Source organism: Miniopterus natalensis, chromosome 11 (genome assembly GCF_054644295.1).
Source record: "Miniopterus natalensis isolate mMinNat1 chromosome 11, mMinNat1.hap1, whole genome shotgun sequence".
In the NCBI taxonomy this organism is placed as follows: Eukaryota; Metazoa; Chordata; class Mammalia; order Chiroptera; family Miniopteridae; genus Miniopterus; species Miniopterus natalensis.
This window is the reverse complement of record NC_142091.1, coordinates 65,649,972-65,664,908: the sequence shown is the minus strand read 5'-3', so window position 1 is coordinate 65,664,908 and position 14,937 is coordinate 65,649,972. Positions and strand designations below refer to the sequence as shown.

At 40.9% G+C, this 14,937-nt stretch overlaps 1 protein-coding gene across 2 annotated transcripts in view; it reads right to left on the bottom strand.

The window, feature by feature from the left end:
* Positions 1-14,937, bottom strand: part of EXT2 (exostosin glycosyltransferase 2) — a 108,963-nt gene that overhangs the window by 58,319 nt on the left and 35,707 nt on the right. For both annotated transcript variants that reach the window (XM_087821820.1, XM_087821819.1), the window contains exon 8: positions 876-1,007. In XM_087821820.1, coding sequence (XP_087677946.1) covers positions 876-1,007 — 132 coding nt within the window. The remainder of the gene's footprint in view (positions 1-875; positions 1,008-14,937) is intronic.

The window sequence follows — 14,937 nt, the reverse complement described above, 5'->3', positions numbered from 1 at the left end:
CAGGAGGGCAGGAGGGAGGGAAGAAAAGAAACTCCTATATGAAGATTAACCAGGTAGCAGTGTACAGCTCTACTGAGAAGGCGGAATCAGGAGACAAGGAGGGCTGGCCAGAAAGAGAGCAATGACCAGAATGAACAATGGGGTTATCTTACATGAAAACCCTGGGGTCTGTAAGCTAGACAGCCAGGTGTGCTCCAAAGCAGCTAGGAAGCAATAAGTACCAGTCCCAGAGCTTCAGGCATATTCAGTGAGAAAGAAGGTGTGGTCCCTCCACAATCCCTACAATGCCACCAGGGCCTTGTGACTCTTTCAAGCAAGGAAGGAGCCCTGAGGAAGGCTTGACCACCTCATTTCTCTGCCGGAAATACCCAGGGGCCTCAGCAATCGACTGGCAATCCATGATGCCTCTAGATTACTTTTGCTGACCATTTTCCTCACAGAGCACTGGAAATGCTAACTGAAATAACCCATGTAAAGCACTTAACAAACAGTCCCTGGCAGAGAGTAAGCACTTAAAATACAAACTATTACTGAGTAGCTTGTAGAATATTTTCAGGAATTCTAAGCACTAAACTGCAAAAACCATCAGGAAGTCTTTATTTCCAACAAGACCCAAGCCTCCCTGTTGATCTCTACAATAAACAAACATACTGTCTTCCTAAGCACATTTAAAACAAACTAGAAGCTGCTGCTTTCATATTTCTTTCCTCATCATTTCAAAATTAAGCTGACTTTCTAAGACCTCAAGTGTAACAGCACGCTTTCATCTTAGAAAGCTAGAATTTAAATAACCTGTACAAATTCAGTATATTTTCCTTTGTCCCATCCCAGCAGCTGTACCATGCCTGATGTGGCTAGCACTGGAATTCTCTTACCACAGTCGGAGGGTCATTCCATTCCTCGTAGGAGATGGCAGCATATGGGTAGATCCGGTCGTTGATAATCTGCAGGGTGGCCAGGGCAATGGCTTTAATTGACTGGAAGTATGCTTCCCAGAACCACCGGGCCTGTAAAGAAAACAACACTGTATTCAGTGGGCAAACAAGTAAGACAAAACTTAAGAACTAGATGCTCTACAGGACCCGACGCTGGGTCTGGGTAATGCCTTTATTCCCAAAGAGCGGGAGCCTGTGGCAAATGCTCCCTGCTGTTCACACCAGCTCCATCAAAAGTGTGCACTTATCAAATGCAGTCAAAACAGAACGCAAGCAAGGGAAGCACACACTGGATTCAATTTCTATATAAGAGAAGTTATGTGATGATGACAATGTCACAGTTATACCAGAGCAAGTTTATAGTCTTTTTAAAAGATATAGCAAACATAAGTGCACAAATCTTAAGTGCACAGCTCACTGAACTTTTACACATGTACATACTTATAGCTATTACCCAGATAAAGAGAATATTCCAGCACCCCAGAAGATTCCCTTCTGCTGAGTCCCAGTCAGTGTCTTGCCCCTCTAAAAGTGAATCATTTTCTTCAGCACATTCTAAATACAATTTCATTGTCTTCTGGCTTCATCCAATTTTTGCTAATATGTAAACCAAAGCTGTTGGACTTACTGGGGCTCCTTTGAAGATAACATGCCTTTTAATTCTGACTGCATTTAAGCTGTCTCTGTCTTTGGTTACAGCAGTTCAACATAATGTGACTAGGTATGGCTCTTTGCATTTATCCCACTAAGGAACGCAGAGCTTCGGCAATCTGTGGTTTGATGTTTTTCACCATTTTTAGAACACTCTTAGCCATTATTTCTTTAAATATTGGTTCTGTCACTCTCTTCTTCTAGGACTCCAAATACACACATATGAAATGTTTTCACTGCGTCCCACGTCTCTCTCTCTCTCCCCTTTTAAAAATTTTTTAGCCCGGCCTGGCATGGCTCAGCGGTGGAGCATCGATTTAGAATCCAGGTGATCGGGGTTCAATTTCCAGTCAGGGCACATGCCCGGGTTGCGGGCTCAATCCCCAGTCAGGGGCATGCAGGAGGCAGCCGATCAATGACTCTCTCATCATTGATGTTTCTATCTCTCCCTCTCCTTTCCTCTCTCTGAAATCAATAAAGATATATTTTTTAAAAATTGTTTTTAATTGATTTTTAGAGAGAAAGGAAGGAAGAGGGAGAGAGAAAAATACTGATGTGAGAGTAGACTATCGATTGGCTGCCCCCTGCACACCCCCCACCAGGATCGAGTCTGAAACCTGGGCATGTGCCCTGACCAGGGATCAAACCAGCAACCTTTTGGTGCATGGAATGACACCCAACCAAGCCACACTGGCCAGGGTGCATCCCATGTTTCTTACTCTCTTTTCTGTATTTTTTCTGTCTGTGCTCCAATCTGGATATTTTCTACCAATTTTCTCATGGTCCAATAATCTTTTTGTGTGTGTGTCTAAACTACTATTAAATTCACATATTGAATTTTTAATTTCAGTTCTTACATTTTTCAGTTCCAGAATTTCCACTGGACTTTTTAAAAGTAGATTTCATATTTTTGTTGAAGTTCTCCTTTTCTTCTATCTTACTGAACACAGTTTCTGACAGAAAACTCCAATATCTGAATCACCTATAGGTCTCTTTCTACTATCTGTTTTTCCTCTTCATTTTGGTCATTTGGTTTCAAATTCTAGCATGCCTCTTAATTTTTCATTTGCTAGACATTCTGTATTAAAAATTATAGAGGTTCTGGATGATCCAGATTATCTTCCTCCTAAGAGTGTAACATATTCTCTGTCAGGCACAGCGAATGCAGTCAAACCCCTGTAATCCCTTTAGTGGTTGGTTTTAAGTTTTGTTAGGGCTGAAGCTTTTCCTTACTTTTAAAGTATGGCCCTTTGGAGCTTTCAGTTAAAGCCCAGGTTAATTACCAGGACCCCTCCATTTTGGCAGGCCTGAACACAACCTTTATCTTGTCAGTACTATATATGGTAACTAAAATGTTTATACAGCTTGTTAGGCTCCCAGCTACTTCTTTCTGCAGAGATTCTTGGAGTCTTGCTCTGATCATGTGCACCTTGGAAGTTGGCAAACACCTCAAGGGAAGATTGCATGCCCACTTTTTGCCCATTTTTGCTTACTTCCCTAGGGTCCTCTCTTCCCTGGGATTCTGTCCTTTAAATCTCAGACACTTTAATAAGCCCTAACTGCAGCGCTCAGCCTTATGGGACTGCTGCTTTCTGCTATGACTCTATAACCCTGTATTGTGAATTAGCATCTGCCCTCAGGGGAATGACTAGAGTTCAAATGCTGCTCAACTCAGTGTGCTTCCTTTCTCTCAGGAACTCTAGTCCCTCAAGTACTGGCTGCATTATTTGCTCTTCAATGCCTCTACACTGTTGTTTAATCTATTTTATTTTTATTTTTTGTTAATCCTCACCCAAGGATTTTTTTTCCACTGATTTTTTAGAGAGAGTGGAAGGGAGGGAGGGGGAGAGAGAGAGGGAAGAAGAGAAAGAGTGACATTGATGTGAGAGAGACACATCGATTGGTTGCCTCCTGCATACATCCCGGGCCAGGGGATGAACCTGCAACCCAGATACATGCCCTTGACTGGGAATCAAACCCACGACCACGGGCCAACACTCTAACACTGAGCCACACTGGCCAGGGCTGTTTTATCTATCTTAATAAGCTTTTATATTTCTTTTTCTTTTTTTGGCAAGAGAGGTGCTTTAATATCAGCGACTCTGTCACAGTCCAATATAGTTTTCTGAAAGAGGACAGTGTCTTATCCAAGCAGAGTTTAAACTCAGTTACTAACAACAAAGCAGTAATGTGGTCTAGATGATATCCCAGCTTCGTTGAGACCTATGATTCCACTCAAAATAGAGGCCATTTGGATTTACACAGGCGTGAACTATGAAAATTTAACATGAGGAAATTGGAAGCATAACCAAAAGAGGTGGAGGACAAAGATACTTTCTAGTCTCAACTTGCCAACCTTGGTTCTGTTTGCTGGGTAAGTCCTCTATGCATTAGTTAAAGCCCAGGATAACTTCTGAGTTATGTGACTATCCTCACCACTAATTATATTAAAAAGGCAAAAGCATCACAATGAGAATTTCTCCTCCTTAATGAAAAGCTGAAACAGATTTAACTTCCAAAGGGATCTGACCGAAGCTGTCTTGTAGCTTCCCATCTGGGTACAGCCTGGGGGCTGGCTGGTTGCCTGCTGCTGCTTCTCAGATATACCCCACTCACTCCAACATCATTCCTGCTTAAATTCATGTTGCTGCTCCCCCCCATCATCCAGCCAAAATATTTACAATTTATGAGACCTGAAAGAATCTATCTTCTTTGTGAAACTGTAACTGATCACCCCAAATATCAGCAATCTCCCCTTACTATGAGATCCTGCAGCATTTACAGCCTTTACCTTATAGGTCAGTTCCACGACATACTGTCCTATAATTGTTTTACTATTATTTCAGATGATCACTTTTCTCTCACTAGCTAGGTTATGCGTTCCTTTGGTGTAGAAACTGGCATTTTTATTAGCATCCTTACACAAATGTTAGAATGTCTTATCTGCTGCAAAGCACTTTTGTATCCATGATCTCATGTGCTCTCTATAACCAGCCTGTCCCTTATTTGGGGCAGATACAAGTTTCATTTCATATGTGAGATACAAAGATATTAAGTGGCAGAGTCACAACTCAAACCCATGAATCTTAACTTTAAACTCAGATCTTTTCCCATTCCATTCCAGAGAATTCAGAATACTAGCACATGGTAAGTTTTAAGAAATAGTCCTTTTTCAAGAAACTGAGAGGTATAAAAATTCACTAAGAAGCATAAGCCCACACATCCTAAAAGTTATCTCCCTCTCTACCCAGATGGGTCCATCATCATATGTTCTTTTATTTTAAATCATATTCAAATTAAACCATGCTCAAACTCAAGCATTTCAAAGCTTTATGTTCACATTTAATCACAGTGGAGACAGCAGCCTTTGGGATTTATAGGAAACAGTGATTGGTAACAAATCCACCTAGAATACCAGCCAAAGGCACAACTGTAGGACAGAGCTTCTCATTTAAGATGCCTCAAATCATCTCACTCTGTCCACCAAATGGCACGTCACTCTAAAGGAAGCAAGCTTTGCCAATAATCATAGCTCAAGTGTTTCAGCCTAAGGATAAATGAACTTCTTGAGCTTAATTGTTTCTGCAGGACCTCCGCAACACCTTGAAGTGTTTAGAGCATTATAATTTACAGCCCCTCCAGAATGCAGTGTCAGCCACTTGTCAGCAGAGGAAGGAGTTTGCAGCTATACTAGTGATACCCAAATGCACCAGTGTTATCATCCTGTAAGCAAATGCAAAAGCTTATGTTGTGGGGGTTTTATCCCCTTAAAACATGGGCCACATTTATCACTATCTGAAAAGTTTAAATGAGGGGTCCTTTAGCAGCTGTGTCAATTCCGCAGTCAATCCTCCACTGTGGAAGCTACACAGTTGAAAAGTTAAGTCACATGTGAACTGGTCAGGCCAACATAAGTGAGCAAAGTGTTTAATCTTTCTTCAATGAACAAATACCACCATCATTTTATAAAACATGCAGATTCCAAAGCATATAAACTATAAAGTTCCTATAATGCTTTCAAACCTGAGAATAAATAAAGTTCCAAAAAGGGAAGGATTAGGCCAACTTAAAACTATCGTAAGCAAATAGGTACTTCAAACTGAAATTGCTACTTTAGGTTATACACAATGAAATGTGCTTAATTTCTCTGATTTTCAGTACCATAAGCCAACAGCAATAACACGTGTTTAAAGGAAGCCAGTGCAGTATAGTATAAAAAGCCACGGCTGTGAGCACCTTGGACAACTTCAATTTCGAAATGTGAGAGATGAAGGTCCTAACACCTATCTCATGAAGCTGTGAGCTTGATGAGATGAGGTTTATAGAGTTTCTTTCTTATAAAATGCTAGTGCAGAATGGACAATCAGAAAGCATTAGCTCTCTCCTCAAAACTTACATCCATCCTGTCCTCTTAGGGTCTCTGTCACTTGCTTTAGAATACCTCCAACACTTTTTAGGTTGGGAGGGGGAAGAAGGGAGCCAGAATGGGATCTCGATGTTACACTCTATCCACCTTGACTCTTATAGACAGTAAAGAAACCCAACTGGTCAGACAACAGAGTGAGAAATAATAAAAATACACCAAATGGGAGTGTGACAGAACTTTATAATGACAAGTACAGCAACCAATAACGTGCCTGTAGCTTAATCTCTAAGCTTTCAAGGAAGAGGACAGTAACCATGAGTGTGAGAATACATCTGGTTTTGCGCACACTGAACTCCCAGCCTCTAGCACACTGCCTGTCACAGAGGAATCAGTCAAACATTTGTTGAAAGAACGAATCCACCTAACATCACTGTCTCATAAGCACAGGCACCCCTGGCAGCTCAAACAACCTTCCAAATCTTCTAAGTTCCAATCCACGAGGTTAAATGGGCAAGTTGTCATTTAATAATGACTGCATCTTGTATACAGAATTTTAAAAGATGAAAAATGGGGAAAGTGGATTTGAGGAAGAAAAACCAAATTTCAAAGGGTGGCAAGCTCCTCCAGGAGTGATAGGACACACATAATTTCAGCTTTGGAAGAGCACATGAGGGAGAGGTGGCTACCACAAAAGCAGCCAAGGAAGGGAGCTAAAATTTTAATGAATTCTTAAACCTAAGTGTGGGCTAGCAAAATGATGTGGAAGCTCCAGACAAAGGGGAATCTGCATTTATTTACAAGCTCTGTTCTGCTGGATGTTCTTGAGAAAGACTGGGGAAGGGAAGGAAACCAAAGAGAGTACCTCTCAACAGTATACAGGTAAAATCCCTGCCCATTTCTTGGACTTTTTTTTTTAATCCAAAGCAAAAGCCTTAAACTGCTGGGGGAGGAGCAGAAAATGCTCCCATCCCCAAGGTCCAGTCACAGATGCATGCCTCTGGGAAGGCATGGAAAGGCAGCTTGCCACCGAGAGGGGTTGAAGCCACAGCCTCTGCTCCTCAGGGAGGGCAGGAAACTCGCTGGCTGTACCCTAAGCCTTGCACTGAGGCCACGGCTGCTATGCAAGGGCCAGGACACCCTCCCACCAGCAATCCTAGACGAAGGTACACTGCCCTGTGGGAGGAGAAGCAAAAGCCATCTCTCCCTGGAGGACAAGCAAGAAAACTTGCTCAGGTCAGGATCCTGCATTGACACAAAGCAGAGGTCAGCTACCACTAAGAGAGGGGCAGGACACCTCCAACCCAAGACTCCCCACAGATACGGAGCAGCATTCAGCTGCCACAGGGAAAGGAGAAGGGACTTTGAGAAAGCCCCGCCTCCCAGGCCCCCAGCAAATGGGCCTGACTGAGACTGAGGCTGGACCTGAGGAAGGGAACATCCCACTGCCCCCACCAAGAGCCCAGCGCCACACACGAGCAATGCAAGTCTACCATGGAGGGGAAAGGCTTCCATGGCGCAGGCCACCAGGGCTTGCTGGAAGCGAGAGGTGAGGTGGGAACGCAGAAAAGCTTCAGTACCCCGGGCCCCACACTAATAACACAGTAGCAGCAGCGGACTACTGGCGGCATCTGAGTCTGTGATGTGCTGAAGGGAAGTCTAGCGACAGAAAATCCCAAACCCAGCCCAATGACCAGAGACAGTCAATCTCCCACATGTATGGCCTGACAGGACAGATGTGCCCATTCCTGGACATGACATTTACCTCAGTCTCCTGTTTCTCTACACAGTCTGCCCATCATTCAACCAAAATTTACCAGGGGAAAAAAAACAAAATAAGAGAAAACAACGCACGGTCATAATATCAAGCTGTCAAAAGAACCAGACCCAAAGATGACCAAGGTGTTAGACCTATCCAACAGGGACTTAAAAATAACCATTATTAATATGTTAAAGAATCTGGTGAAAAGGTAAGCAACTTACACGAACAGGTGGAAATTTCCAGTAGAGATGGGAAGGATAAAAAAATAGTCAAACGAAAATTCTGGAAATAAAGAAAACAATATAAAGAAATCCTTTGACAACTTTATACTACATATACCAGAGGGAAAAAATAGTGAACCTGGAAACAGAAAAAGAAATGATCTGGTGGGAAGAGATTAACCAAAGAACTTATATGCATATGTGCATAACCCATGGACACAGACAATAGTGTGAGGAAGGCCTGGGGGTTGGGGGGCAGGTGCAGAGGAGAAGGGGTCAATGGGGGGAAAAAAGGACATCTGTAATACTTTCAACAATATAGATAAATTTTTAAAAAATAAAGAAGTGATCCAAACCAAAATGCAAAGAGTAAAAGAAAACTGAACAGGGCATCCAAGGACTAGAGGACAAAACTGAATGTTCTAACATACCTTTAAGAGTCCCAGAAGAGGGGGTAAGAGACAAGGCAACACATAGATATACCCAAAGAAGTAATAGCTAGGGATCTTCCAAAATTAATGAAAAACAACAAAACACAGACTCAAGAAAATCAGAGAACCAAGACATATTAAATAAAACATTCACCTTCTCCCTCAAAAAGTTTAAAGAAACCCCAGATGCACCATTCAAGATGCAAAAGGACTCTGCCTCTAAGCACTAGGAAATTCAAGAGATGTGAGCTATAGGAAATTTTCTCTTAACACACTCACACTGACAGAACCATTTATTTCAGGCCAAGGGCTGGAAAATATTTCCACACCTCATGGATTAATTTTTCAAAGCTGTGTCTGAAGATGAATCTGAAACTTCCAAAGGGATTCCAAGTCTTTCCAAACACATGTACAAAAGGCGCCTTACGTCCTTTCCTTTGTTTGCTGTGACAAATGGAACTAATGAGCATCCCTGCCCTTCCAAAGTTCCTATGCAGCAGGCTTCTCACACTATAAAGCTGAGCTGCAGGAGCAGGGAGACAATGTCCTTCATGAATAACTTCACCACAGCCTGGAGGCAGCAGAGGCAGGCTCCAATAATCTCTACCTGACAGCTAAAACTCCAATGGTGAGGTCAAATTATTAGTCCAAGCATCCTGACTGCCAATGGAGAATGACTACAAGCAAGACTGGTGGTATTTATTCTTTTGCTTAGCCCATTTTTATAAATGTAAGAGTTAGAGGACAACTTACTTAAAATTAGGGGGAAAATATCAACAAAGTCCCTCAAAGGCACTTCTCGTGTGCAGAAGGTTTTATAAAACTGTGCAGTGCCCATGTTACAAATTTTTCTGGAGGAGTAGAGGAAGTTCACAAGCATCTGATACACCTTTACTCAAGGAGTCAATAAACAACAATAGAATTTACCTTACCAAAAAAGGCTAATATACCTGGGATTTATTAGTATGCCATTTTTTCCGCTCAAAATATTTATTTTGTTAATTTAGCTACATTTAAAATACCTTACTACATAAAATATGAGCATGCTTTGTTTCACTCCTTTATTCACGAAGCTACTTTATTTACCCTCTCTGCATGCATCTTCCACCTGAAAGTCTTTGATATCTCTAGAGGCACTTTCCCATCATCTAGGACAATCTTCCCCACCCCATCATCTCAATTATTGGAACAAGGCATTGAGGAACCCCCACAGATAACTCACTGGAATTTTACACAAAGCCAGACCTTTGTTCACGTAACAGTAGCAGAGTTCATTTCACAATTTTTTTGGTGTCAATATTTTCTTACTTCTTTATCATGCAAAGTTGTAATTGCTTTCTTTTTTAACTTTTTATTTTGAGTAATTTTAGACTTATAGAACAGGTACAATTGTGGGATAGAGAGCTTCCAGATACCCTCACCCAGAGTTGCCCTCACTGTTAACATCTTGTATCACCACGGAATAATGGTCAAAACTAAGAAGTTAACTAAACTACAGGCTTTTTTCCTTTTCAGATTTTCTCAGGTTTCTTCTAAGGTCTTTTTCTGTTCTAGCAACTGATCCAGGACAGCACACTGCATTACGTTGTCATGTCTCCATAGTCTCCTCCAATCTGTGACAGTTTCTCAGTCCTTCCTTGTCTTTCATGACCTTGACACTTTTGGCTAGCACTGGTCAGGAATTCTGTATAAAGTGCCTCAATTTGGGTTGACCTGGTGTTTTCTAATTATTTGAGGTTATGGATTTTGGAAAATACTACAGAGGTGATGTGCCCTTCTCTTCACATCCTATCAGGGAATACATGATATCAACATGACATCAACATGACTTACGGATGGTTAACCTTGATCACCTGGTTAAGGTGGGGTCTGTCAGGTTTCTCCACTACAATGTTACTACTGTTCCCATTCCATGTTCTATTCATTAGGAGCAAGTCATAGGTTCAGTCCGTTTTCAAGGGGAACATAATTAAGCTCCACCTCCTGGAGGAAGGAGTACCAAAAAATTAGCACACTAATTTTAGCGTATTTTGAAAGGAATAAAAACCATGAAATTGAATTCAGAGTATTATAAATATTTCAACCTAGTTTATATACATACAGTATGCCATTCTACTAAAATCCTTAAATCTAGGGGATTTGAGGCTGATAGAAAATACTAAAACATTTTCTTTCCTCATTAATAAATTCACTAAAATTAAAAATCGGGTATTTGCCTTAAATGTTAAATTGAAGCCTGATAACATATCTCATCTACTTAAAAGAGAGAAGCATATAGCCACTTTTTATTAAAAATCTTAGAGATGAAATATACTGAGCCCTCAAATATTCACAAAATTTCAATTGTTTCTAGTTTCATACTTTAACTTTACTCTGATGTACTCAGCCTTACTATAAAAAGTTTAGTATCTGATTTGATAACTTGGAAAAGAATGAAATAAACCTAAGAAAATTAGTAGAAGTAATAAGAAATTTGAAAATAAATGCAGCTAAAACCTGTCAGTGCTAAAACTAAAAATTTATAAAGTAATCAGCTACAAAATAATTTTTAAAATAAATAAAACAAAAACCCAAACTCTCACAATCCCAGCAATACCCAGTAAGATTTTACACACAAACAGCATTAGTGGCAGAGCTCTTCCCAGTACCCCAACTTCTCACAGTCCAAGTTATTCTTAGTCCTTCTGATAGACGTCGCTGTCTCCTCATCAGCCATCGCCTTCTTTTCTAATTCATCTGAGAATTTTAACACAAAAGTCAGGATCATAAAATATCAGGGGTAGGAGGGACTTATCCTCCCAGCTAAACTAAAAATTTACTAGCTCCCATTTAAAGTCAAGGATTCAAGAAATTCGCCCATAAATACTACAGATTTAGGGTGGTGGGTTTCTGTCGGTTCTCATGGATTCTTTACACTGGTATCCTGCAGCCCCTCTAGAGCAGGGCTGGGAACGTCCAGCCCATGGGCTACATACGGCCCATGAAATCATTTGGTCTGGCTCCGCAGGCAACTGCAGGCGGGACTTGAAATTCAATAAATCTAGGAGCTTTTTTCATAGCTAATTTTAAGGTTGATAATTTTGTATGGCCCTCAAATGATGTTATAAATATTCAAATGGCCCTTGGCAGAAAAAAGGTTCCCCACCCCTGCTCTAGAGTAAAGCTCAAGTGTCTTGGAAAATTGGAATGGGTTAAGGTGCCACTGTCAATGTCACCACCCATTTTTCCCAAGAGTGTAAACAAAGCAGGACGAGACTTGGTTTAACCAGTAGGGTCTCTATTTTAAGTTGTGCTGCTCCGAGGGAACAGCTGAGAACCATTTTAAATGCAGCCACTGCCTAATGCAGGATCCAATGTATCACACTTTAGTGAACACTTTTGCTCTTCTCCCAGGATCTCATATACAGCCCAGGGATTCTTGCTAGGAATTAGTATCTCCTAGGACTTAATCTCAATTTTATTTTTACCTCATTCCCACATTCCCAGCCTTCTAAAAATATACTAGAATTCAGAACCCACAGATTTGTTGTTGTTGCTTTGTTTTGTTTAAAATAGTCTCTACCCAGTTGGCACATAGGACATGAAAAGAAAAAAATCACCTTACTATTAACAAACACAGGTATGAAACTCTGGACCACACTAAATGAACTTTTCTCTTTCTCACCCTTCTCAGAAATTTGAGAACTTGCTCAAAACCTCGCCACTTGGCTGACTGCAAGGTACTTACCCCTTTAAATCCAACTTTCTCCACTCCTCGCATCTTGTTAACCATCTCTTCATTTCCCCCATTCTCCTGGCACTGCAGTAAAGACATGTTTGCATGGTCTTCCAGGCCATGTCTCCTTAGCACAGTCACAAGAATTCCTGAAGAATTCTCAACACCAGAGCAGCCCTATCCCAAACCAACAGCTGAAGATACAACTTCCCCTTTGTATAGCTCAATTTATAGGAGTTCTACATCTCATTCTTACATCCAACACTATGAGTCACTCAAAAGCAAGGAAAATAAGCAAGTACATGGACCAGTAGTACCCAAATCCTATTCTGAAACAGCGCTGGTTGGAAAACTCCCGAAGACCCATTTACAAAAGTGCATTCTATCCATTTAGAAGCAAAGATTTCCTTCTGTTCATCTCCAGTCTCAGTATTTATATTGATGGGAAGTGATTAAAGAATTAACATGCAGTTAGTTCCACTTATAGTTACCAGAGAAAAGGGCTACAGCATACATTCCTTAGTCATCACAAAAATGTGAGGAAGAGGTCTATGGCAGTACTTTCTAATGGCAACATAGTGTGCTTGCTTAAGTTCACAAGTCTTTAATCAGACCAGGTGTTTTTTTCAAGGGTCAATGTGTATTTACAAGCTCTTTACAAGCTCACATGGCATCAGATTACATGCTTGATTCCTATAAAGAGTTTAAATCCCAAGTTATCATCAGAGAAAGGATACAGAGAAAGAACTAGAACATGGGACAAGGTGAGGGCCAGGTGTACATGTATGCTGGGGGGGGGGGGGGTTTTGACCCAGATGATGTAGTTATATGAGTCACCAAACAGTAGGCATGTATGGTTACATAATAAGTTAATAATCTCTCTTTAGAAACAGAAATACAACATTTTCACATATCTTTTTCTTTTACTACCTTCCATTCCTCCTGCCCCCAAATAAACCATCTTGAGTGACACAAGCTTAAGAATGAAGAATCACCTTTATTATAAACAAGAGGTTTTCTGCATTGCTAAATCTTTTTTGAATGCTCAAGCATTTTTAAAGTCATAAAGCTCTCAATCTAGTGCCTAATCCTATACTTTTAACTTTCCCTTTCTGTAATTAAAACATGAATTGTGATATTCCAAATTTCAATGGGAAAAAAACCCAATCTCACTGCTAAGAATATTTCCGTTGATACAGCAAAACAAAACAATATAAAAAATTGAGTGTCTATAGGGCTTAATAAACTCTTTTAATAATATGTGTCATCCAGTTGTGATGAGGACTCATGATACAAGTCCTACCTCACTGAATGGTGTCCCAGGCAAAGCTACCTTGTAAATTCTGAATTTAGCTCAACAGGCCAATTCTCAGTGTTATGATATGCAGTGGCATGAGGGGGTACTTAAAATATTACTCTTCACCTCCCCTCCCCCCCCCCCTTCTGGACTTACATTATTACTACTGCTCATACCTGGTAAGGAGCTAAAAATGGGGTTAGGGAAAAACACCTCAGGGAGATTCCATAGTAAAGAGCAAAACCCCTTATATGTCAATGGACATTGGTATGGGCTGAATTGTATCACCCCAAATTTGTATGTTGAAGCTCTAACCCCTAGTACCCCAGAATGTGACTGTATTTGAAGACAGGGCCTTTAAATAGGTGGTTAAGTTAAAATGAGGTCATAGGGTGGGCCCTAATCCAATCTGACAGGTGTCCTTACAAGAGGAGGAAACTTGGACTCACAGAGAGGCACCTGGGGTGCTCACACACAGAGGGATGATATGCAAAGAGGGAGCCAAAAGGGTGGCCATCTGCAAGCCAAGGAGAGAGGGCTCAGGAGCAGCCAGACCTGCTGACATCTTGGTCTAGGACTTCCAGCCTCTCAAACTTCAAGAAAATTACGTTCTGTTGTTTAAGTGCCTCAATCTGTGATGTTCTGTGATGGCAGCCCCAGCAAACTAATAGAGACATTCGTAGACATTGCACACACACCCTTTAAGACTGCCGGCTGCTTGAGAACAAGGACCATAGTTTGTGCAGTTCTGAATCGTTTACAGTATCTTACCAAACGTGGACACTTCATAAATATTTTGGTGATTATAATAGTTCAAAAGGCATTCTAAAAGAAAAATAGACCTTTATAAATAAACTTCATACTGTTTCATTACATGCCACAAATTCTTCCCAATCCCAAGTTGGCTACTTAAGCTTTGAAACCTCAGGCCATCTATTAACCTCTCACTTTCGCTTTCCTCCTTTATAAAAATGAAAACAAGTATTTCATCAGGTTTTCGTGAGGAAGCTCCCAATATAGTACCAGACATAGAAGCAATGTTAATTCTCCCCTCCCCTTTGCCAACCAGAAAATGTAAGCTCATGACCATACTCATGACCACAGAACAGGACAGTGGTAAAATTAGGCCTGGCTCTTCTGATACCTGGATACCTGCTAAAAACTCAACCTTTGCTCTGAGGCAGACAAAGACCTTGCCAGCGTGTCCTTTCTGCAAAAGATCTTAAGTAATAGTCTATATGAATACCAGAAAAGCAGAAGACCTCAACAGAGATCACCTGCTCCTTTTCTAAGCTAAAGGCATCATGACTAGAAGAGGCATTAGATATCAATATTCTTAGAATGAGAAGTTTGATTTCTTGCCAAAGAAGGTATATTGAAGTCATCTAATGTCCGCAGGTTCCTGGATCTGCCTCTCAATACTAAAGCTTTCACTGCTGTTCCTCAGGCAGGAAGCCAAGCAGATGTGGGAGGGCAGTCCATGATATTTCTATGTCTTCTTGCAAGATGTAATTTTCCCAGAAGGTAGAATGAAATCAAGAAGACAGTGAAAGGTACAGCAG